General features: G+C 34.6%; 1 protein-coding gene and 1 long non-coding RNA gene across 2 annotated transcripts in view; one reads left to right on the forward strand and one right to left on the reverse strand.

Annotated features, from left to right (window-relative positions):
* cckbrb (cholecystokinin B receptor b) overlaps positions 1 to 24,257 on the reverse strand; it is a 37,095-nt gene extending 12,838 nt beyond the window's left edge. The window contains exons 1-4 of the mRNA XM_088597264.1: positions 23,658 to 24,257; positions 10,844 to 11,095; positions 5,518 to 5,779; positions 2,068 to 2,195 (exon numbers count right to left, since the gene is read on the reverse strand). Of these exons, the coding sequence (XP_088453390.1) occupies positions 2,068 to 2,195; positions 5,518 to 5,779; positions 10,844 to 11,095; positions 23,658 to 23,817 (802 nt within the window). The 5' untranslated portion in view covers positions 23,818 to 24,257. The remainder of the gene's footprint in view (positions 1 to 2,067; positions 2,196 to 5,517; positions 5,780 to 10,843; positions 11,096 to 23,657) is intronic.
* Positions 16,875 to 26,695, forward strand: LOC148675885 (uncharacterized). Its single transcript, XR_015924954.1, has 3 exons — positions 16,875 to 17,097; positions 17,219 to 17,391; positions 26,499 to 26,695. It is a non-coding gene; the product is annotated as an uncharacterized LOC148675885 (long non-coding RNA).
* Positions 26,696 to 26,979: the final 284 nt, after the last annotated feature.

The following is a 26,979-nucleotide window of genomic DNA, read 5'->3' on the forward strand; positions in this document are numbered from 1 at the left end:
TTCTCCACTCATTGACATTTTTTTAAATATTATCTTGGAAACATAACTCCCAGGAGTTGAATCATAACTCAGGTGGGTAGCTGCGTCAGCATGCGTAGGCTGCAAAGGAACAAGTAATAGGTTTATTCCACGCTGAAAAAAAAGAAGAAAGAGAACACAACGTTTCAGCCGTGGAGCCTTCTTCAGGTGTGAGCTGAAGAAGACCTGAAGAAGTCTTCAGGTCTCACACCTGAAGAAGGCTCCACGGCCGAAACGTTGTGTTCTCTTTCTTCTTTTTTTCAGCATGGAATAAACCTATTACTTGTTCCTTTGAATCATAACTTACTCTAATGTAGCTATGTATTTAATGTGGTACTTATTTAGTAGTCCTTACTGTGTACTGTAATGTACACTGTAGTGTACTGTAAAAAAACATCATGTATCTAATATTGACATTATTTTTGCAATCTTAAAAGCTACCAACCAACAAAGGCTTCAGAATTATTAAGTGAAACATTCTTCTGCAAACAAGTCAAAAACTAATCAGATGGACAAGAAAGATGATTTTTATGTGAAAACTGCCTTCTGTTTCATGTACTCTGCCTACTGGAATTACATTAGCTATTTCATTAATAGTTTCATATATGTTCATCACTAGTCATATTTATTCATGATCATTGTAGTGATTTAGATTACAGTACATTCATACCCTGGTATAAGAACATTCTGTATAAGAATTTTCGCTAGTCCAAACATGAAGAATTTGTACCTTGTAATTCGTTATAAGAACAAAATTTCACTAATTTGAACTTTGAAGCTTGAAAGTGACCAATTTTGGTCGAGAACCTTCTTTGAACAGTTGAATTCGGTGCCACAGAACAGCTGTCTGTTTTTCCAGGCGTGCGCAAGGCTTTGTGATTAAGGACACCGTGAGGCAGCAGTGCTTTTTTTACGAGCACAGTGAAAGCTTGTGTTCTCATTTTCAAAGTGTTTTATGTGTTAGTTTTGTAGTTGCTGTTCATTATGGGCCCTAAGAAAGAGAAAAAGATTCTTCAGCGTAATAGTCAACAACAGTATGCGCATCATTCTAGGCAATCGCTTGGATAGCTTTCTATTATGAAATAATGAAAAATGTAAATATGATATAATTAATTATTTTATAGCTATAGCTGGCTTATTTGAGTAGAACTGCATTCTTCACTAAGCTTGCTATAATGGTCTGTATGGTATTATATGCTTAGAGTGTTTTTTGAGGGAACAGGGTGGAATCAGCCATATCACCCTGCAACTCACAACTGGCAACCCACTGAAGCTAAGCAGGTGTGAGCCTGGTCAGTACCTGGATGGGAGACCTCCTGGGAAAAACTAAGGTTGCTGCTGGAAGAGGTGTTAGTGGGGCCAGCGGGGGGCGCTCACCCTGCGGTCCATGTGGGTCCTAATGCCCCAGTATAGTGACGGGGACACTATACTGCAAACAGGTGCCGTCCTTCGGATGAGACGTAAAACCGAGGTCCTGACTCTCTGTGGTCATTAAAAATCCCAGGGCGCTTCTCGAAAAGAGTAGGGGTGTAACCCCGGTGTCCTGGCTAAATTTCCAATTGGCCCTTACTAATCATGGCCTCCTAATAATCCCCCTCTATGAATTGGCTACATTACTCTGCTCTCCTCCCCACTGATAGCTGATGTGTGGTGAGCGTTCTGGCGCACTATGGCTGCCGTCGCATCATCCAGGTGGATGCTGCACATTGGTGGTGGTGGAGGGGAGTCCCCATTACCTGTAAAGCGCTTTGAGTGGAGTGTCCAGAAAAGCGCTATATAAGTGTAAGCAATTATTATTATTATTATTATTATTAATTTCCCCATTAAGAAATAATGGAATTTTTATTTTTGATTTACGATCTCCCGCCTTCAGATACAGATTTTCAGGAATAAATTAGGTTCAGATACCAGGGTATAAGTGTATTTTAGAAGCTCCAATTGATAAGGCCAGGTGCCAGTACAAAACAGCAATGATATGTCTACATTGTTCTAGTGTTTCTTTTCTAATATTAGGAATTCTCTACAAGATTTCTTACAATAGGACCTCACCATTTGCTTCCTTTTTCTGGCCAAGTTCAAACTGTATTCCACGGTAGAGCTCCCTCGAAATGAGTCCATAGGCAATAATCATCACAATCCCCGGAATAAAGAAAAGAATAAACAACAGTAAAAGGTACCTGAAAGACAAGAAACAGAAAGAACAGAAAGAGCAGGTTCAGTGGAAAGGTGAAAAAGGTTCATTTAAGTTTCTTACCAGCAATGTGTGTGATTTATGAAAATTATCATAAAACCAGAAAACATCATAAAATAGGAAATAATCTATTAACTTTATTTCAGTAAAAAAATATTACAATTCAGGGTGAACCTCTGCTGAAAGGTAGTAAAGGAAACAGGATATACTGTACATACTGTAGGTATTGCACTGTGCAGATGCTTGTCATAGGACAGGTATGCTTTCTAATGAGGTCATTATTAAAGGAATATACAGTACTATAACACTGTAAAATAAAATGAAAATTCTTCAAGCCTAAAGATCCTATTATACATTACCAGGCTTTTATAATTTTAATTAACTTTGGGTATCCCTTTCGTTTTGATTTAATTCAAATCCTTTTTAAACAATCTTTTATTGCCAGATATGAAAGAGAATTATCTCAGGCTGTTGTAGAGTCTTTTCATTAAAATGCTTTTGATTCATTTTAAATCCATTTAGACCAACACTGAAGGGCATAAATTACATTAAAATGCCCTGAAACAAACATACCAGGAAGCAGGTTAAGTGAGCAATAAACAAGCTTTGTTCGTATCATTCTTTTATCTTCAATAGTTGCAATTCTATTCAGTGAAGGCCATGACGGTGCACATAATCCAATGGAAGAAGTGCACAGACTAAAGCAAGAGTTGTGCTTTCTGAAGCATCACAATACATCTCTGGTGGGTGAAAATAACTTGTACCCTGTCTTTAAAGCAGACAGCATCCTATAAACATCTGCCCAGTGATGAAACCCCAAGGAGAATTCAGGAGAACCTTTCATTTAGTATTGTCAGTTTACAGTAGAACTGTGTTCTAACTACAAGCTGGCCAGTGCAATTAAAACCTGAATAAATAAAAAATGCAGTGAAGCATTTCTACTGCTAAAATCTCCTACACCTTCCAACTAATTGGCAGGACTTCTTTCTCCTTCCATCAATACTTGTGGCTGCTCTGTTGACACAGAACAAGCAGGTTTTGGGTTAGAAATAGTTTTGCTGTATTTGTGGGATAATATTAAATTTGTTGTTAATATCTTCTGTTTAATTAGCTTTCTCAGTCTTTTGCAATCATTACTCTCTTTTTATTTTTATTTTTAATATACAGTACAACTGTTTTCAGTTGTATAGTTAGAACATTTCTCTTACTTGTACCAATTTGTAGATATTTGCACATTCTGTTACATAATTTAAATTTTAAATTGTTTTCTCCTACTGTATATGCTCATTTGCTTTCTTATTGTTCTGTTTTCTGTGTTATAGAAATGTAAGCTTCTTGGGCAGGCCATCCCTCTAAACGTGAATTTGTTCTTATTCTGTTAAGTAAAGAGTTAATTCTTTACAGAAACTCTGTGCCATATGCCTGAAATGTGGCATTATGTTAAGCCGTGTTTTATGTGTAATTTATATAATAACCACATTGTTAATCCACTTGATATTAATGACTTTACATAAGATTTATTATCCCTCAGACCTTTAACAAGAAGTTTTAAAAAATCGTCGGTATGCACATATGCTGTATCCCTTCCACAGACATTGGTAACATAAACCATCTGTTTATGCTTGTATTGTGGGTACTGTTAACATGCTTGACTACAAAATTGTAGGTGGAAGATTTCTGTATTATTTACCTTAAGTACATGACTGCATCTTTTATGTCTGCAAATACTATATTTAGTATATATTTGAAACTTGATACACCTTTATATCTTCCCACATCACACCAATATAGATATACGGTGTTTTAAACAAATTATTGCTGTAAATTACTAATAAAATCTAAATGGCTTACACAGTATTTCAGATGCTTTTCTACAAATAATCAGATTATTGTATGCCACCAATACATCTGCCACAAGCTAATACTGTATTAATGTAAAATGTCATTGCTAATACTAAAAATAAATTCAGCTGTTGTGCTTACCTATTAAATGTATTGCATTGTGTGTGTTCCATGTTGCTTTATTAATATGGATGAAATTATTGTTTCTAACATGAATGTGATTCAAGTACAAGTATGAAAACACCAGAGATACGAGCTATGACTCGACCAGCCGAAACCTGTGGAATCGTCTCACTCCCCACATCACATCTGGGATGACTGGCTTCCAAGAATCTCCCTCTGCCTGCTCAACCACCCACACAAGCAAAATGAGGCCTGCCAGCTTCTCCACAGAGAGCAAAACAAGCAAGAAGAACTGGCTAAAAAACAAACTTACATAATATTCAGCTTGTTAGTACCCTGTCTTGTTTGGGCAAGTTTACTTTGCATTGTAACTTCAGAATTCTTCAGATCTGAGGTAAAGGAGGTAGGGGGGCTGTTTTTGTTTTTTATGTTTTTTGACTGTTTTTAAATGGACATCATATGATTAGATTATGCGTTTAAACTTAAATTAAGTATTCATAAGAGAATTGTTGTTGTTTATGTATTGTACCTTGATGTCCAGTTTGCTATGGATTGTGATTTCTAAATATACTATTTAAAAATAATTTGGAAATTGTCCCACTAACCCACAAATGTCACAAACATTCAACTATCTTTGTCAGAATTGCACTGAAGTACCGTCTTACCCCACAAGAGAATGAGGGATGAGTAATGAGATCCCATGTTACCTAGTAACTTGAATACACTGCTTAACCAATCAATTTGGACATGAAATTTGTATTACAGAGAAAGATGCTACACGCCGTCACTTTTGTCATCCCAAACGCAAACACATTTTGCTTACAAAGCTATTTTTTATTTTTACATATATTAGTCTTAACTTTAGATGATTTTTCTTGAAATTACGTCTTTATCTAAGTACACACTTAAGTGTGCCTAGGCAATCTTACAGCACAAAAAAATTTCCCAGCATTAGGAATGGTTTAAAATAATTTTTGTCTAGCCGTAAATTAGTTTTGTAGTTTAATTCTGGAAAACAGATGTTATGCATTGGAAACTATGGTGGTATCTGCCAAGGCTGTCAGGTATTTCACAGCATGACTTTCATATGGCAAACTAAAAACAGGGATGGAAACTGATGCTGTTTTTTGGAGCAAAGCACGAGAATTAAAAGGAACATTCCAGAAAAGTAAAGGTTTTACCAACAGTAAAAAGTTATAATGAATGTTGCAGAGCTGATTTTAACTCAACACACAATATACAGTACTTTTTCAGTAAAAGTAACCAGACTGCATCAAAGAGATAAAAAGAAAATGTGAACTTGAATTAAAGTAACATAAAGAGCAAGTTCTCACAGCACTCACCAAGCCTGCTGCACCTCATCTTTCGGCCAAATGAGACGGCATTTGTGTGCCTGGGTTTTGTTTGCCTTAGTGTACATAATAAGGATGCTGAAGATTGGGTAAGGGATCATGATAATGAAGGACAGGATCCAGGTGGCGGCAATGACGCGGTAGGCATGGGAGCGAGTCTGCCAAGCTCTGGATTTGAGAGGGTTGCAGATAGCACTGTATCTCTCTATTGCTATCGCCACCAGACTAAATGTAGAGACACTCACTGAGATTCCTGCAAAAAAGAGGATGATGAGAAATATTACATTCACTTCTTCTATGTAATGTTTCAGCAAGGTGAACAAGAAACACAGTATTTTTAGAATAGTTTCTTATACAATATGTCCTGTGCTGTTTTTTTTTTTTCTCTTGGTAATAAGAGAAAGGTAATATATGTTTGAGATATGTAGAAAACGTAAAGCCCACTTCACTAAACAGTGACACTATACTGTTTTGGACCCTCGTTGAATGTCACTAATTTGAAAAGAGAGCCCAAATAATAAAATGGGATCAGAAGAGCTGTATAGAAGAACAAGAAAGAAGGTCAGGCAGAGATTAGTTTAGACTAGGCTGTTTGCGTGAGGATAAGATCGGGAACTACTACAGACTGAACATAACAGACGTTATGCAAGACATGTAGTGCTAGCTGTAATGAACATCAATAACTGGTTCTCTGATGTTTTGTAAATGCAAATCATAAAGTCTTAAATTTGTTTAATTTGAATGTAGAACACAAAATAATAAAAAAAATAAAACTGTGCAAAGAGAAAATAGTTATTAGTGTTACAGACATTTCTACATAAACTTTGCACTGGAAGCTGTGTATTTTTTAATTAAATAATCCTCACACTAAATACTTTATACTGTATATTCCTATATGTTTTAAATATGTCGTCAATATTATTATAAAATATATGCCAGTGTTATACAAGATAATCTTTGCATCATGGGGAAATGGCTACAGGTGACAATTAATGTAGACAAGTGAAGAGTTGTTACGTTTCAGGTGCCAAAAACATTTAATAATTATAAAATAGGAACCATTGAGCTTGTAGAGGCTGCTTATAAAAAAGACCAAGGTTTATAGTGACACATAACTTTCTTCTTCTAGACAATGTGAGAAAGCAGTGTAAAAGTAAAAATAATGTTACGATATATATAGTTAAAGGATGTAAATCAAATCAAAATACAGAGGCAGTGCCTAATTTAAAACATTGAGCTGCTGCTCTCAATTGCTTGACCAGCAACAGGAATACAATTGCACTTGCACCATACAGCCAAAAATAATGTGCTGATTCCCAGACCACAACACATTCCCACATCCTCCACTATACGTGACAACCCTCTGGACAACTAAATAGGTGGGTCCAGGTCAATAGGCACATCAAATACATAGCCGCAAGGTAAAAAATAAACACCCTTGTGCTTTTTATTTACAGTGTGGAAAAAAATCAAAACACCACAACCAATAACAAAACAAAACCCTTAGCTTCTTTTTGAAGTGCGTGAAGCTTTAGAAGTTCTAAGTAACTTCTTTTTGAAGTCCCTATCTAACACAGCCAAGCATCTAAACTGCATGCTTGTCTCATATAACTCTCAAAATCAAAACGTTAAAACCAATAAGTTCATAACTCAAAGATTCCTTGGTCCACTGTCAATCCCCCTCCTCTTGTGAATGGCACACAAGAGATATCCACTGACTAACCCAGTAAACCTCTGCTTTATGCTTTTTAAACAGTCACCTGCCCAATTGTCTTCCTGCAACTTCCTGTTATGTGACTGAGAACAGCAGCTTATTCCCCCAGATGTTTCTACGGGGAAAAGAGTCCTGACTATGCTCACAGTACATTACAAAATACAAGAAAGATATTTCTCTTGAAATCCATCCAAAGAAGATTTCTCCTTTACAAACATTGTGGTATTCTTCTTAAATGTTCTTTTCCAAGAGTCTAAAAATCCCTTTCAAATCCTTTGGTTTATTGTAGGGAGATCCACATGGTGAGGCTGTTGTCCCTCAAAACACACTGGCCTGACCAAATGCACTGTCTTTGTCATTATTGAATCGGTGCTCTACTAAACAATATTGAGCAAGGTATGTTAGTTACATAAGCAGTGGATTTTAATGAAAACACTCATTTGAAACTATTCACTATTTCTCCCTGAACAATAATAATTTGAAGGTTTGTGACCTAATCTTTTCATGTTAAAAGCTAACATCACATAAACTACTTTTCTTCAACAATCCATCTTCTTTGCAACAAAAACAAATGGGTGTAATGGAACATTTTGAAGCACTAAAGAAGTCTGATGTCAATTTCAATGTCCATCCAATAAACTCCCATGAATGACTTATTTCTCAGTGCTCTCCAGTGAGAGAAATTCAACTTTTATTTTTAAACTAACCTTCTTCTGTTGACCTTGAAATCCTGTCTTGTAGCAGGCGAGCTTTAGCTTCAATTTAAAAGTGCAGGGAAGCTTGAAATATTAAAGTAAGAGTTTGTCTCACTATGATGTCAAAGAACCAAGACTTTTGGAAAAAATACAAAACCAGCAATATTCTGTTGCAAGATGTACCATTGAAAAGGCATTGAAAATCTTTAGTTCACCCAGAAGAAGAGTGTGAAAAACGATTATCTTTATGCATTGTGGGAAAACTAAATTTACCAGAATTATACGTTGCAAACAAGGCTAGTCTGAAGTCAGCCATGCATGAGTTACACGAGAGATAAATAAGATAACCTGCCAAGATGTCTTGTGATAGAAACAACTGACTCTTCATTTGAATACCATGGGGTAAACAAAGTAGTTTTTTCCATAAAGTTTTGTACTTCAACAATAGCAACAAACAGAAAAGTGAATCTTCAACATGCATTGATTGTCAACTTAAAAAATGCTGAATAATTAAATCAGAAAAATGAGTAAAACAATTCAGTACAGGGCCTTTAATTACCTTAATGGCTTTTACTAGGCTCTCATGTGCCTCACATCTAAAGCACAAAAATATAGTTAAAAAATATCATAGTTTTGCCTTAAAGCATTTTTTTTAGTCTTAAAGTCAGTATAACATGAGTACTGCTAAACCCTCCCAGACACAATAACACATACACAGCTTGTGTAATACAACCAGAAGGAATAAGCTGACTCATTTTATTTACAAGATCCACGGCAGCTATGCTGGGAAATGTCTATATTTTTGCAAGATCTGATATATAGCATCAGGACACCAATGGTGACCACAACATTGTTTTTTGTTCTATTTTATTTTTAGGCAATAATTTTCACATTTCTTTTCTATATTTTACGTTTTCTATTATTATTATTTTTTAGAGTATTTTAATGCATTATAACCAAGAACATTTGTTTTACAGGGGGTTAAATTTAAAAAGTGAAGCTCTCCTCATCTCTGCTCTAACCAAATATTGAAAGTTGATCTCTGCAATGAAGTATAGAAATGTATCTATACTCCTATTGTTCATCTTGATGGCATAGACTGCATTGCACATGCCACATATCTTCTCATAGCTTCTTGTTTCTTATTTCTTTTGTATTTCAACCAACAAATTCTTCTTGTATGTCTATTGCCTTAAAAAAACAATATCTGGATATATGTAGTATGAAAAAAATGTCAAGAGCTCACTAAAGTTTCTGGCAAAACAAAATCTCCATGCCAGACTGAGCCCTTGATGCCTGAGTGGTGTAGCCAGGTTTTCTGCTGGTCTGAAGGTATTTATCACAGGGAATCAAGGTATGCATCCACTCCTGAGCTCAACATGTTTTTAATAAACACACAGTAGCTTGTCCAATTATCAGTATAAATATTTTTCAGGTAATGCAAAACAAATTCTGGTTAGAAGATGAGGTTGGATTATTTAGTATAATTGTACTTTATCTGCTGTGCAGGAATTATTTATTTAGGTTTGCATTTATGTAATAATTCCTAGTGGCCATCTTTTCTAAACTAAGAAAGGTATTGATCATCTGAATTAGGTTAGGTCACAGCTTAACTGTAGTCTGCAATTTCTCATTGCAAATTGATCACATTCAGAATAAAAAAGTAAATATTAAACATCCCTGTTTTAACAGAAATAACATAATTGAAATAATTTATATCACATTAGGACATTCAGTGGATCTCCTACTTGTTAAACCACTCAAGTGTATTTTGGCTTTGTGCTTTGGGTTATTGTCCTGCTGAAAGGTGAATTTGCATTCTAGTTTTAGGTCTTCAACAGACTGAAGCAGGTTTTCCTCTATGATTTGCCTATACTTTGCTCCATCCATTTTCTCTTCAATTGTTTCAGTCCCTGAAAAGCATCCCCATAAAACCACCATGCCTTACAATACTGATGGTGTTGATTGGGTGACAGAGTGTTTTGTGTTTGCACCAGACATACTGTAACGCTTTGAATTAAGACCAAAAAGGTCCAGTATTGTCTTGTCTAACCTCTAAAGCTTTCACAGCATGTTTACTGTGTGCTGCAAACTCCATGTTGGGATTTTAGTTGCCATAGGGTCCATATAGTTTTGGAGTTACCACGATATTCTTAACCCATGAACATTTTCTCCTATCTCACTAATTGAACTCTGTAGCACTTTCAAAGTCACGTTTCGTTTCACGGTGGCATCACTAACCAGCTTCTTCCTTACCCAGTAGCTCAGTTTGGAGGGATAGTCTGATCTTGACAGTTATTAGGTGGTATGATAGACCTGCCCGTTCTTAGTAATTAGCTTCTTTTTACGCTGAAAGAATTATTCTGTGTCTTTGAAGTTTTGTACTCTTCTTCTTTCTACAACATTATCCGTTAGGTTGTTTTGAAAGCTCCTTGTTCTTCATGGTTAAATCATTGCTCGAAATTTACTACCATATTGAAGGACCTTACAAAGTCAGGTGAATTTATTCCAAAATCATGTGAACCACTATTACTGTACACAAAACTATTCTTCTAATTGTGTGATCAAATTAATTCTGAGCACCTGAAATGACTTGGGGTTGTTGTAGGAAATGAACGCATATGCAATCAAATATTATAGTTTTGGACTTGTTTTTAGAATTTTTGTTGACTTTTAATATCTTTTACAGATAACATTTTTCATTGTCAACATTAGAGTTTGATTATAAACATGTACTTTGTAGTTTGCAATTGAACACAATGGGACATCATTGGAAGGGTATGAATATTTTTGCCGGGCACTATTTGCATTCATATAAATATGCAATATCTAAAATTTTTTTATCTATTTTATCTAAATATAATAACATATATTATCTAAACAAAACACTAATGGTACTGATACTTACCCATGAGGTAGGCAACAATTCTGCACATGGCGGCCCCAAAGATGAAGTCTTCCAGTAGGTTGGGAATGAGGGTGAAGGGCATGCAGAAAAGAGCCACCATCAGGTCACTGACAGCCAGGGAGAGTAGGAAGGAGTTGGTGACTGTGCGCATGCGTTTGTTCACAATCAGCACAATGATGATTAACGTGTTGCCAAAAACACTGAGCAGGAAAATCACAGAGTACAGCAGAATTCTCACAGAGTAGTCCAAGTCTAACAAAGGGAAGAATCAGAGAAAGAACAAGTGGTCAAATGGGAAGGCTTACAGTATGTTAAGACATTACTTTTGAAAAAAATTGCGATTGGTATACGAAGAAGTAAGAAAAGTATTCACTCTGACTGTCTCCATTTATAACATGGTTATTTGATGTGTTTGATGCTTGCAGTTTTGATTAATCAAGAACAACCCTGTTAGACACTGGTCCTAAAAACACCCAATTTCTGCTTGGAATGGATGTGCCCTTAATAATCTTGAATTATCTTAGAACGTATAGACAGTACAGACCTGATTTGGGTCTTGAATTCAAGGGAACCCTTTGGTCATCAGGTCTAGACCTTCAGATTTTTTTTTAGATTTCCTACACAGTACACATTAGAAAGAAAAATCCCAAAACAAAAACAGAAAGCAGCAACTTTAACTTTAACTTAAATTCAAAAGTCGATTTTTCAAGTTGTAGCACACCTAGGATGTCAATTTCTCTTTACAGATCTTCTCTACCAGGTCTACTGCCTTGGATAAAACTTTGAGATTGATTACACAAATCACTTATTCAAAAATATTCACGATTTCTTATGAAGGCAGGACCTAGAAAAGTTTTCTTTCTCTTCCACAAATTGAAAAAAAAATAATAATAAAAAACATCATTGTTAGTATTGCAGTCATTCACATGGAGCTAAAGAGTCTCTTCATGGTGTTTGGGCTATAAAAATAGGGTTTTTACACTTTTTGCACACACATCTGGTGTGTATTGATGACAAGCTGACTAGAGCCTGTGATCTTCACTTGGCAGATGGACAGAATTAAAAAAGTAAAACAAAATCATGGCAAACACTCAGGATGCCTATAAACTTCCCCTGAGCTATTTCTACATAGACCAGCTTTTTAGGAGGTCGGTTTGGAAAAAAAACTCAGGACTTCTGGTTTTATCATCTGCTATTCTCAATTTCTTCTGTCCTTTATTTTGTTGTGGAATATGATGCTGATAGAAAATGTGTGGCTTCATGGAAAGGACACTGGGTTTTATATATTTTGGGAAAATTTGCTTTCGCAGTTGTATTTTGCTGAAGAACTGTTACATTACCAATGGACTTTGGAGCATCTCTGAACTGCTTTACCAGGTAAATGATTTTATAAAAAAGGACTGCATTGCTGTATTTGAGTTTGAAATGCACCGTTGTATAGCTGAAATTGTCTTGTTTCTTATGATATAAAGTTTGTGGTGCTATGTTTTGATGTTGCTGTAAAATTTTATGTATATATATATATTGGAATCACGTGCATGTGTGATACATTGTGACATGATAAAAAAAAAGTTAAAAAAAGTATGCTGATGTCCAAATCTGTGATGTGTAAGTCTCCGAAGCCCAATACAAAGCTATGAATAAAAGGAAGGAATTTGGTCAATTTAGCTTGCTTGGATGCTAGTCGTGAATTGACTCATTATCTCACAATGCCATCTCTAAATGAAGACCAACTATTAGCTTCAACAACATTACTTTGCATTATTGCATTTATTTTGGATTAAAATATGACTAAGATAATTCAAATGTTTTAACTGTAAAAGTATTTTAAAAGATTGTGAATATCTGTGCAATTTCAAATAAGAGACAATAACATTACAAATCTAAACTGAAAAGGGATCTAGTAACTATTAAATTGTTTGGGCAATAGAATTATTAATGCCTAATACCATTTTAGTAGTGATATTACGTTTGGAAAAAATAATGTGCAATCAGACATAGAACATGACCTGTCTGTGAGCCATTCCACAATTAAGGCAGAGACAAAGAAATCGACACCAGGGCAAGCAGTTAAAGCTCCGTGATGATTAATATTCAGATATTTAAAATCAGAACAATTGATTTGTTAATATTCAGTCTATGCAACTTACATAAATTAGAGTAATATATCCTAAAAAGTGAATAGCATGAGAAGGCTTTCAAATGCATAACTCTCATTACTTTAGATATGTTTTAGAAAAAATCATATGAATCTTTTCATATCAGAAAATAATAACAATAACATAACAATAATGTATAAAAGCAGAAGTCATAAAAATATTTATATTTATATTTTATATAGTGGTGTAATTACTCATGTTACATTCACCTTTCATTTCTTTCTATACTACAAAACAAACAAAAAAATAGTTCATTGCAAAATCCTGTGTTCAAAAATAATATTAACTGCTGATTCTAAATTGAAAAAGAACCAAAAATGCCAAAAATGGGCATTTTAACAAACATGAAAATGAAATTTAATTTGAAGAACATGAGAGTAAGGTTACAAATGAGAGGAGGCCATTAAGCTTAACTAGTCCATTTGGTACTACAGCAAAACAGGTGTGGGGAGCATGGGCGAATCACCAAGGGGCGGGGCTGTCTCATTTAGGCGAGCTCCATTCTTCAAATTCTCATGAGGAAGTCACTGAATTGGCTGCACCTGGAGTCTCTAGCTTCCTTTAAAAACAGTTCCCGAGGCAGTCAGCGATTGTCTATTTGTAGACCCTCATGGTTCAGAAAAAAAAAAAAAAAAAACATTTAAAAGATGATTTGGAGTTAGAGGTTTTTTGTCTGGTACAACAAATCTGAGGAAGATTATAGTGGAATAATATCGCAGCCTCGGTAGTTTTCCGGGTTGGGATGCCGATAAATAATAAAGATGGTTAATGAGTGCACCTGGACAACTGGAAATGACTGAGTGAGGTTCTTGCCACTGCTATCCAGGGAAAGATATGGTTACAGTTCATATTGAAACCCCTTGCCACTCTATCAGAAAGGGGATCTCTCACAAGTACATACTGTAGAAGCTAAGGATTTGTTCAACTTTTTTGTTTCTTGAATTTTTTTGTCTGCTACCCACATGGGGGGAAAACTAGCACTTGCCTGCACCACGCACCTGCCAGGTGTTTGTTTAGCCTTGAATTTTTTTTTAATTACTTTGCTTTTTCTTCAATGTTCGTTTTGGAAGTTAAGGTCAATGTCCTGTTAGAATGGATGTACCCTTTAATATTGACTTAGAGTTCACCTTGAACCTTCCTTTTTACATGTCTTATTCACCACTCAAATGAGAAATGCAGTACTATTGTCTTTCTTTAAAAGGAAATTTCTCCATTTGTGGCACACCTTGAATTTAAATGAATTTTTCTAGGTCTTCTCTAAAATGTCTACTACCTTGGATAAAAATTTAAAAGTGACTGAACAAATACAGAAAATCTGCACAAGCTTGTATGAAGATGACACATGGAATGGTTTTGCTGGTTTCCTTCTGTCTAGTTTCTCTTAACGTGATGCCGCATGCCTTAGAAAATGAGCGTCACGTATGCAATCCACCCCTTTTTAGATCCCTTTCCTTCTATTTTATTTCAATCCTCTTTTTCTGCCCTCTGCCCTCTTAACCTCAACATATTAAATGAGTCCTTGTGCACTAGAGTGGTACTAATGCCATTTAAAGTGGATACAGTTACCCTTATGAAGGGTTAAAAATAGTTTTACAGTCACAGTTTAGGAATACAACACTCACAGATGAATAATATAAATGATCAAAGTTACACATATTAACAAATACATTTTCTGAAATAAAATATTCATTATATATATATATTATAGTAGTAGAAACAAGACATTAAACTTCAATTTAATATTCGGCAAAATTCCTTGTAATTCATGGAAGCTTTTTTGAAGAACTATTCAATTCAAACGATTGTGGAAAGTTTTTTTTTTCCATTTAACTTTCATTTTCTTTTCACTAAATTCATTCAAGCAAGAGCTTGCTTGAGTCACACAGTATATCTCAGGATTTATTGAGGTATCCATGTCCACCATAGGAGTGGACTTATTTAGTAAAATTATGTTTAAACTGTATAATCTGCTTGAGTAGATCAACCAAATAGCAAAAAGGAGTGGAACAAGAAAAAAGGTGCAAGAAATAAAATAAATGCTTCCATAATTATGGGTCTAGTCTTTCTGAAGAACAAGGGTTCTCATCACTGATTCCTGTTACTGTCCTTGATTAGCACTTATGAGAAACACTCGACAGGTCTTCTGCCTATGCCGAGTAAAATGTTTTATCCAATCACACAAAAATAATAAACAGCAGATGTATGATTCAAGTTAATTTTGCTAAAGTTTAAATAGAAAGCAGTTTTTTTTTACACAACAGCACATACTTTCATCAAAGTTCCAATCAAACACACACCAGAATACATATTTTCTTACTTGATCTGCCATTTAAATATTTAATAAATAAAATTAAATAAAATTTAAATAAAAATTTAATAAATATTTAAAACTTCAACTGAAAATCAAATAAACACACATTATATCTTTGTCACACAGGTGTGGAAAATGTAAAGTGAGATAATCTTGACTACTAATGAGTGTTTATAGTGAAGATTTCATTTTTATTTTGTTAAATTTTAATTAATATTACAGTTAAATAACATGAATTTTAATTATTTTAAGTAATTACCTCCATCTCTATATTAATGTTATAAATAGATTATTATCAATGGATATTTATTAATATAGATAATATTCATTAAGGTGGGTAGCTGGGTCAGCATGCGTAGGCTGCAAAGGAACAAGTAGTAGGCTTATTCCATGCTGAAAAGAGAAGAAAGAAAACACGTTTCAGCTGTGGAGCCTTCTTCGGGTGTAAGGGGTGGCTTACCTAGATAATATTAATTACCTCTATAAAAAACTAATGCTAGTACTGTTGGAAAAAACAATTACTAGACCCGCAAAAAAAAAATTGAAAATGAACTCATTCTGCATATATACCGCAACACATATTCATTTCTGGTTTCGCTTGTTTTGTTTTTCTCACTGTAAACATTAGCACAGCCCCAAGTCATATAAGGATCCTTCCTCTCCACCCGTCACAATTTCACAGAAGAATGATTCACTTTCTTTTATTCATTGAGCAAGCCTCTGAAGTAGGCCAAAATAGCAATTAACACAGACTAATAAATGGCATTCAAGTTTTTTGATTTTTTTCCCTCAAATGTTTTCCAAGCTAAAATCATTATCATACTCATTTTGTGTCATTTGAGTTTCAGCAATGATGCTATCCTTTCCATTCCTCACTCTACTGCTCTTCAGCAACTAAGCATACAACTCAATTTCGTGAGGCAGTGTAATTTCAGCTTCTGATTATCATCATTTTTTTATAGTTCAAAAGCAAGGTTAAACAAGCTAATATTTTGTGGGATTAACGAATCTGGCCACATCACTATTACAGCCTGATTGTGCACAAGTCAATCATCCTGTCCTACATCTAATTGGTCTCTTATAATTGTCAATGTGCTTGTGAACTGCAAAGTGTTGCAATGCTGAGCTGACTGCAACCACTAAAGGATTAGAACCACATGAGTGCCTCTACTACAAAGTGAGGCCGAATGCTGCCAGACCTCCCTGATTTAGAAAAACACAAATGCTTTGTTGTCTTTTTTACACTTGGCAGTCACCAGCCATTCACTTCTTAGATCATTTGTTTTCTGCATAGGTTTTTCCCAGTCTTTAAACATTTTGTCTTTTTTGGCCACTAGTAAATTTGTGTTTTTTTGTAAAAAAAGCTGGTTCTTCCAATTACAAATGAAACGTTTTTTTGTTTTTAGAGCCATACTGTATATGATTTATAACGAAGGGTCATATAATCAATCATTGCTTTCTTTGTCTTTCACGATCCATCCTACATTAATAGAAATAAAAATAACATAATACCTTCTAAAATTTTACTATGACTCATATTAATTCTCTCACCATCAGGTTTTAAATGAAATCCAGGGGACAGGCAGGGTACAACCGGACACAGCCCAGTTCTGTAAACCTCTAAACAGCTGTCTACAATATCTGGAAAATCCTGGAGGCTACAGCGATGTAACAGGGAGCCCAGGCCAGTCTCAAATTGCTAACCATGGATTCAGTTAGGTAATCTCCAGTTGTGATGGCTCATCTTGGTGTCTGAATAGGACCTTTACCTTAATGAGAAAACGGTAAGTCTCTCTCTGTGAAAAAGAAATTGTCTCCTCATTAATATTAACCACATCCCAGCAGTATAAGTATGGAATCAGCTCCCAGACACAGATTGAGTAGCCTTTTCTTTTTCGCATTTAGGTTCAGATGGGACTTCAGTTCTGTGGTGCAAGTATTCACTGACAGAAAACCTGGAGACTAAAATAAACAGTAACAACAACAATGAAAACACCAGGTGTAAGAGTAGAACTAACAACTGTAGCTGAAGAAAATGATGGACAAAATGATCTATTCCGAGAATGATGTGAAGCAAGGTAGGATTTCTATTGTCAAGCAAGTTTGGTCCTAAGTGGCAGGGTAAATTCACTGTATATTGAGACTGCTTTTACTGCTCCTGTCAATCATAGATCTCAGCTCAGTGTGTCTCTGTTCATACAGTATCTCTTCATAAGCCATGGTGACACATTTAAGTGTGCTTTTTACTGACTGCAGAATGATGTCCTGAAGCATCCAAATCAGCAGGTTTTCTGTCTTGTCAAGTCTCTACAGTACAGCACAATACACCAGAAGAATTTCACAGCAGTGAAGAAATGTCTTTTCATTGTAAAATATTTTTACATGCCTGGACTATGTTAAATGAAGTACATTTTGAAACTTTCACAAAACACAAGTCCACATATGAACGCAGTCAGTAATCATTATGAAATTACTGCATCCTTTCAGCATTCCCACCTTGAGCAAAACTTTAACCTTAACTTTATCTGAGGTTTAGGTTTTCACATTTACAGGTAACACTCAAGGGAAAATATTTCAAAGAGAACACGAGAAGCTTGTTTAAAATATTGTTTTTCACACCAGCTGTCTATACTCACCTTTCTATTCCAGTCACGAAGGTGAAATTACTTCTACCACGGAAATAATTATTAATTCAAACCAATAATTATAAACAACAAAAATAATGTGAAATCCCATTTATGACTTCCATACACTACACCTCTAGGGATTTGTGCATACAGTTTCTAGGGGTAGTAACATACAACAGTATATTTGTGGTGGCAAAACAATGTTATATGCTGTACACTTTAATGACAAGTCAGACACCAGTGAATAGTTGCTGCTTTAACACAGGGCCGGTTATCTCTGAGACCAACAAACCTACCAGTATGTCTTTGGACTGGGAGGAAATGGTAGCACTAATTCCTTGTGTACTCGGAAAAAACATACAAACCCCACTTTGCAGCCCAGGAATTGAACCAAGGGCCCCAGTGCTGCCCAAGCTTAAAAAAATAGTTGTCTAAAATAAATTACCCAGCAGTTATGGAATAATGGAATCCAGTTTTCCTGGGATCTCTCAAGAAGCACTTGTATGAAAGCTTCAGACTAACAAGATACTAACATTCAAATAAGATAGATAGGTCGAATGGCCACCACTCATTTGTAAACTTTCTTATGTGTACTTCCTTGTGATCCGCAAAATAGTCATGATAAAACTATTGCGGTTTTTATTGAATTTTTAAAAAAGGGATGCTTACTTTTTGCAACTAAAATCAAATACAGAGAATAAAATACTATTTTACGTTTCAAAATAGTATTTTCTGTTTTGTTTTAAACTTCAACTTAATTAACTCTATTCATTACAAATACCTTTATATTAAACAATGGTTTAACCACTTTACACAGTCTAAACCATATTTGAATACACCATTATACACATCAGAATCCCTCTCTTTTAAACACATCATTAGAAACTCCTGATATTTCTGTGCATCTTATTGTACCTCAACTGAAGAGTCCCCTTGTGCAGCAAAGCTATTAACTGCATACTTCATCTTGATACTGTTCATTGTTTATTTTTTGGTACGGTACATCACAAAAAATCTTTAAGCATTAATTAGGTTGTAAAGTCAATGGGTACATTGCATGGGTGGTAGCAATCAAGTAACATTCTAGAATATTTTTAGTCAATGGAATAAGAACCTCTTGGGAGTAATCAACATTAAACTAAAAATGGAAATCACCTACACAAACTATTACCGAAGATTCATTAAAATCATGAATATTCTGATCATTTCATATCATTTGTAAGACCAAAGCAGCTGTTGGATGTCTATGACTTTTCCACAATTTAAAACTGACTGAATAAGCTGGAAGTGTCAACATTGCAGGGAAAAACACTTTATGATATTTACTCTGTATAAAAAAGAATGAAAAAAGTGAAGAAATAGAAAAACACAAAAATAGCTAAGTAATTGTTTCAACACTTTGTATAGAAAGGTCTCCCATTAGTCACACTTTGGGCAATGTATTGTTCAGATTGAAGGCTTATAGATGGAGTAATATGACCAAACTACAAAAATGTTAAGAAAGGGAACATTTTCTCAAAATGAATGCTAACCACGATCATATATTTGGGGTACATTATTCACTTTCCATGTCAGTGTTGGAATAGGTGATATTGGCATTTACTCATTTTTGGAACATACAGTATATATACGATAGTGCACATTAGGTGACACTTTGCTTTGATAATCATTCAAAGTACATAACAGGTGAAAGGCAAATAAAAAGCAAATAATGACTTCATATCTACGCAAAAAGCACTGTTGTTTAACAGTTGGAAGAGATTTAGTATTTTTAAATGATACTGATATTTTACATCTTGAAATGTATCATAAACTGTCTTGGCATTTCAGATGCCAAGACAGTTAGATTGGCATCTAACTTTTAGATGTTGTAATTCAGAAATTATCTAAAACATGTTTACATAAAATAAAGAATTGTGAACTTTTGTAGACTTTCATTGGGTTACATATCACCAATCCTTAAGGCTCTATTCTCAAAACACAACATTTTGAATGATTTTAGATATAGATTTCAGAGGTTTCAGCTTCAGTGAACACAGCTCACATCTCACACCTAACGAAGGCTCCACAGCCGACATTTTGTGTTTCTTTTCCTTTTGTTTCAGCATGGAACGAACTTTTACCCATTTCTTTGCATCCTATACATGCTTACGCAGCTACCAACTTGGATATTTCCATAAGTGCTACTTTAAAACATTTCATCATAGGCACTTTTTCATCAAAATGTACTCAAGACCCAGTCCAGGTGGATACTCCTGTCCATACCTCCCATTTCATATTTTTTACCTTCAGTAAGCTTTCTAATAATAATCGTCTTTACAAAAGACGTCTTTACAAAAGTCTACACTTCAAGAATTACTCTGCCCAGACAAGTAGGCAGTGGAAAGAATGCTTATTTTCAGCACATAAATATTTACACAGAGATTCCTGACTTAATCATGACTTTTAAAAGAATGAGAGTCCCAATTCCAACACAATATAAACACAGTTGATAGAATAATTTCTTAAAATATTCATTTATTTTAATAAGCATGCTTAGACATACTAGAAAAACACAATATTAATAAAACAATTTTCTGTCAGCAGTGGACATTCCCAAAAATAAGAGGCAGCTTTTCATTGATCATGCCCAGTTTTTCTACAAATCTTTGTGAAGATTTCTTAAAACATTCAAATGGCTTAGATATGAGCTATTCTCACCAGAAAAGTTTTTTTTCCTGATATATGACATTTACATATAACATATATATAAATAATTCAGATTTTATGTATCTTTATATGTATTTTCAATATACCGTTTTTCTCTTTCTCTTGTGAAGAAGAATGATTAAATGGAGAGTTTAGATTTTTTTTAGATTTGAATACTTTTAAGGAAATATTTTAGTTCATTTATCATTTATTTTAAATCATTATCCTAAATGACTGCAAGATAACAAGTGAGTAATGAATGACATTAATGACAACCCCTCTTTTATGTCCTCTTTACAAAAATAACTCAGTCTAACACATTTTCAAAACAAGATTTTTTATTAATGCTAGTATAAAAATTCTAAGTAAAGCTAGTTTCTTCCTATGGAAGAAAACTACCAGAAGACTTATCCACACCATGCATTATCAGACAGACACGTATTCCAGATAAGATTCATGGCAAGTAGGACATTGCTAGGTGGGACCACATCAATTACCAATCCATTGCAAAGTGCAAGAACAAGCAGACTATCTAGAAATACAATCTACAATTGACAAATACAGTCTAGAAACACCAATTAACTGAGTTATCACATCTTTGATAGAAGAAAGGAGGAAACTTACGCACCCCCACAAAACATGTCATTATGGAGAGAATATGAAAACTCTACACAAAATGCACCACTCTCTGGAACCGAACCCATGATTGAAGAGCTCTGTGACAGAACTTTCAACCACCACACGACCATCTTGCCAAATCCCCATATCTTGTGGGTTTTTTTTTAATTAGCCAAAAGTAGTGTGAAAAGGGGTTAGAAGAATTGTTTGATTAATGTTCTGCAATATCTTACATTTACCAAAAATAAATTTACCAGTTCATGTTCTGTGTGCTGTATGTCTGAAAATTGAATATAATTATATGCTGTACTAACACATTCACACTGTGATTATATTGGGATATTAATTGTTGCTGGTAATTCCAAGATTGTTCCATTGATGATGCTGTTCCTAGGGCTAATGGAGTGGAAATGATCTTAGGTTTGATTCATCAATTAGATGTACAGTATATTACCTTTAATGTAAATCTCAGGTTAAGCATTTGGGGAAAAATGTTTTCACGCTAACATATTAAAGAGAAAAGGAATGGAGATTGATGATCTACAACATTCCTCCATCTTGGATGAAAAACAGCCATTGGATGAAAAAATGAGAATCCCCTACTACAGTGCCAAGAAAAGGTTTGTGAAGGAACAATATAATTATATAATTATGGAAATTCCATCATCTTACCATGGAATCCCTAAATGATGGGAGATTACATGATATAAACTAATACACTACTGCAAAAATAATAGATATAATAAATAATGTTCAGCCAAGTAGTGTAAAAATGGTCTCCACTGACATTTTCATGGTCCATGTTTGTAGATTATACATTAACAAGGTGAGCTATAGAGTATGTTTAGACCTATGATTCAAATTAGCTGAATTTAATCATTTTGCTTTCTTGTGACAGAACAGTGCCTTTTTGTGTGCCTGCCTATTACAATTATTTACAGTGAACTACCATGGAAAATGCATAATAAGGTGTAGCAAAACAAAGTGAAACCATGGCAAAGGAATGGTAAAGCATGAAGTGCAATCAAACAGTAAAGCAAATGCATGGTATAAGCATGACAAACAATTCAAACACTGTAAAATGACCAAGTCTGTATACTCTCCTATTTACTATATACTCACTGTTTACCCTGTAGAAAAGCCGAACTTGCTCTCAAACTGAGAGCAAATTCTGAATTTACTATGAGCTGTAGGATTAAATATAAGCCAGCCACCTCTAATATTTAGAGACAAGCTAAATTTAAAACTTAATTTAGCATTTATCTTTCTAATAAGTGAGCAGTCATTATTCTGCACCATTAAAGTGTGATTTGGTACAGGACTGCAGGGATTTTATGGAAATTTCATTCCATTAAATTAGGTGCTCTAAGTGAGCTACAGTACCTTTATGTTTAAGTTCTCTGAATAATGCTACAGGATCGCATTGCATTTTTAGTCTGTTGCACTATATGCTATTCCCATAAAGATAATGACAATGATAAATATGTAATTCAATCTTTTATTTTTATACCTTTAATTCAAGATGTAATTCAATGCAAAGACTGAGTATCAGTTAGAAAAGGGAAGTCAAGAGAAGGAAACTAGAAAGAAACAAGGACAAAAAGTGTCTCATTATCTGTTAGAAGCAGGGTTATGCAATTATCAAATCGTCTTCCATTCTATGCTTCTGTTCTTGGTGCATCTTTTAAAATTGAACTCCATATATCACAGTTAAGGCATGTGAGTGTGTCAGCAAGTATAAATGTACAGGATGCAGCTTACCAAATTCAATGTGACTTTGCCTTGGACATTCTGAGCAATTAGACTTTCCCCAGTCCTACCACACATTTATTTTCATGAATTCAGAAGCATAAAACAAACATCATGTTGGTGTCATTTTAACTAAATGTAACTAGTTATTAGAGTGAAAGGATTTTTTTCCCCAGAACAGCATTAATAAAATTCAAGATAACTACATTTATGTCATTGCTGTTGTTTGTTTACATGAAAGATGCAAGTAGGAGTATTTGCTGGATTTGTGCATCTAGCATTAGTTAATTAAATAGATTATGCATGTATAACAAAAGAGTTATTAATATAATACATACAAATTAGTAAAACATTATTTCTGCCTAGCTAAATTCAATTATAGTCGAAGTTTTTGATAAAATAAAAAATGAAAAGGATTTATTTTATTGCTACATGATTTCGCTGTGATTCATTAAAATGCTTTGACCCCTAAATTATAGAACTCTGCATTGTTCAATAACAGTACAAACGCACTCGTGTTCTTGGGTACTGGTATCTTTTTTTGTAAGATGTAATGAACTGAATGTATACTCAGTCATTCTACAGTAAAAACAATAAACAATGGACAATAGGAGTACAGTAATAAGGCTTTAAGGATAATACAATAATAGTGCACTTCTTACCTTTCGGCCGTTGAGGTGTCTGTTTTGGAATTACTGTGCTGTTTCCACAGGTATTATTCATGTCCAATGTAAAATTCGTGGTGTAGTTAGCAGATGGGATGCTTTGTACCTTCATGCATTCCAGCAAAGCTGCTGCCTCATTCATCTTCTGTAAATCCATCCTATAAATCTTAATTTGCTCTAAACTTTAACGTGAACTAAGATGAAAGAATATAGATATATGTATTTTTCACTTTACTTCCTATACAAATGAAATGGGGCTGCAGATGAAAGTTCCTCATGCATTTATTTTAAACGGAACTTTCTTGCCATCGTTTTGGCTTTTTTTTCCCTTTATCTGCTTATCTATCGAGTTTTAAAAAGTTAAACTTCCTTATCGTTAGTTTGGGGTCTACTTTTTTTTTCTTAAGAATAACGGAATCTAAAATTCAGCATCCTTTGACTACTGAACGCTTTAATAGAACCAGAGCGGACTGTTACTGAGCTGATGTGTCTCAGATGCCGAGATGTCGATCTGTTGGGGACGATGAAACTGAAAGCCTTACAGCTCTTCCCGTCCTCTCTGAACTGAGACCCTCTTCTATACTCACTCGCACCGGGGGGAGTCGGGGGGACTGAGTGAGTGAACGGGCGGAGGCGGGGGGAGGCGTGGAGGTACAGTAGTGTGTTAATGCAGATGCAGAGCAGAGAACAGGGATCAACTAACAGAAGAGATGCAGCGCCCTCCAGTGGTCAAGATGCAACATTGTCTTCGAAATACCTAAAGCGTTCTGTAGTGCTCTTTGTTCTCTTAACTTCTGACATTCAAATTCATTCTATTTTATTATCAAATTATAGCTGATGAACTTTGATTTTTTGTTTTAGAAAATTACATTTTGGAACCAATGAGGATAACATTTAATTGGATCCAAACTGACAGTCTGAATAAAACATATTTCCTCAGATAAAAATACCCACCTAATGCTTTTAAGTTTTAAACTGCAAAAAATAGCATTTCTCATGTTGATCTTTCAGATAATTAGTTTAAGAGTTAATTTAAAAGAGCTTTTATTATTCAAAAAATGTATGTGTTTAAGTCGAAAAATAACGTCAATGATGTCCTTTGAATATGGTCCTCGTGTTTAAGTGTATGTGGGCGTTTGTACAGTCATCACTGGAATTTTCACACTTTATTCAAAAAGTGTTATGAACCGTTATTTTTAATTTAGTAGAAGGGAATATACACAAAAGCATGTTTTCTCAGTAGATGCAGAGATGGAGCTCGCCTGTAGACATACCTCATGTAGAGCTGTTGTCAGAGTGAACCACATCTTCACAGAGATCTGAGAATATCTAGCAGAATCAATGTAATTGCAGTTGACTGTGCACAGACCTGCCGTTAGAGGCTTTCACTGATACTTTTGTAAAGCAGTGTATATATAGTATATACATATGTATGTGTTTAAAATGTAATTTTCTTGTTTTGTATTCAGCACGTTTTGCAATATACCCAAGCATAATGATGTAGAAATGTAAAAAAGTTACAAACAAATGATGTCCATTTGGCCCCTCGAGCTTTGTTTGGTACTAGCTAAGTGATCTGGAGATCTGCCAAAAGATGAATTGGGGGGGTTTGAGGGCTCGTCCTTTTCGTCTGTAGTAGAAAAGACATTATGGTGAGCCAAGATGCAAAGAAAATGGTGGTTCTAAATTGGGTGGGTGTCTAAAAATAGATATAGCAAAAAATATACACCTTTCAAGGGAAAATTATCTCCAAGCACTTTTCAGGTTCTAGTCCCAACCCTCTTTCAGCTGTGCAGAGCTATCGCAAATCAACCACGTAATGCTAAAAGCACTACAAAACATTCCGTTAATTATTCAGCTGTTTCACATAATGTTTACTCTTTGAGCTGAAATTGAATTAAGTCATTTCATCACTGTTCTTCACTGCCACTTGAGCAGTCTTTGCAGTTTTATACCACTTTTATCCCAGGTATTGTGGACCTTCTAATCCCAGTAAATGCTAATGTTTACCATCTTTCCATTTTCTGAGTTATCTCTTCATGTTCTCTCTGATCTAATGAAACTTGACAAGGAACTGAAAATGGCTTCAAACTCAATCAAATTTAAAAAAGGCGTTTTGTGTCGTGTCACTGTTTTGAACAAAATGCAATACAAAACAAACAGCAACCACTTTAAACTGCATGATTACAGCGCATAGTTAAAGCATTCTTGTCATGCTGCTTAATTATGGCAGCAATAAAACACAATCCCCTGTGTACCTTGGTCAGCTACAGAGTGCAATTGGAAAGATGTCATGTTTATTAAAGCATCAGTTCTTGTCTTCTTATTCAGCAAAGACAGCGTGGAACACCCCTACTAAAAATTATAAGACAAAATCTGTAGTTCAGTTCCTGCCTCGAGATACATGAATCCCAGGGATTAGAAAATATTATCTTTGTTAAATATGTCTTCAGACATAGGATGATCAATTTGCCCTCCAGTGTGGAGATAATGCTCATTTCTCTTTTAAGGCAAGTATCAAACACATCTAACGTTTTATCAGAAAGAGGCAAGTTGAAGGTTAAATGCTGAAAGCCTTTAAATATTAATGTTTATAATTTTTGTTTATTTCTTCCACTGATAGGGAAGTACTACTTTGTTTAATCTTGTAGCTTCAGCATTCCTTTTGTTCCAACCGTTTCTGGCTTTACGAACTTTCAGTGTATGCATCTCACAACAGCTAAAATCAAATTGCAACCATTTACAAAAAGAAAAAAAAGGACACACTAATATATACAAAAATGTTATCAATATTAACACAACAGCATTTTTTAAACTTTTGCATTTTTGTTTCACCAGAGAACAAAAATGTTCTTGTGGACCACTGGCATGAAAATAATGGACAGAAAAATCAAATGCACACTGACAAACAATGTGCTTGTCTTTTACGGAACAATAAATTTTGTCATCCAAATTGATTGATTTCAGACCATCAGACAAATATGTTTCTGTCAAAAGTATTTTTGTCATTAATAAATGGAATGTCAAAGCTGCAAGTCTTTTTTTTTCTCTTTGTGTATAGGACCAATTCTAAAAGCCTGCTGTTCCCCTCCATTAGCTTTATCGTTGCTTTTTCTTGTTGTATTAAATGTTTTTCTGTGGCTCTCAATGAAAGATTTTGAATCGGCTTATTCTGTACTTAATGAAAATACAGAGCTGATAAAAATAAATGGAAATAGACGGAAAGTTTTTTCAATGGAAAGAAATACATTTTGTTGGATATATTAGTACAAAGTATGATAAATACTAAATATAGAGTGCATTTTAATAAATTGTCTAC

This window comes from Lepisosteus platostomus, chromosome 2 (assembly GCF_059453375.1).
Source record: "Lepisosteus platostomus isolate fLepPlt1 chromosome 2, fLepPlt1.hap1, whole genome shotgun sequence".
Lineage (NCBI taxonomy): Eukaryota > Metazoa > Chordata > Actinopteri > Semionotiformes > Lepisosteidae > Lepisosteus > Lepisosteus platostomus.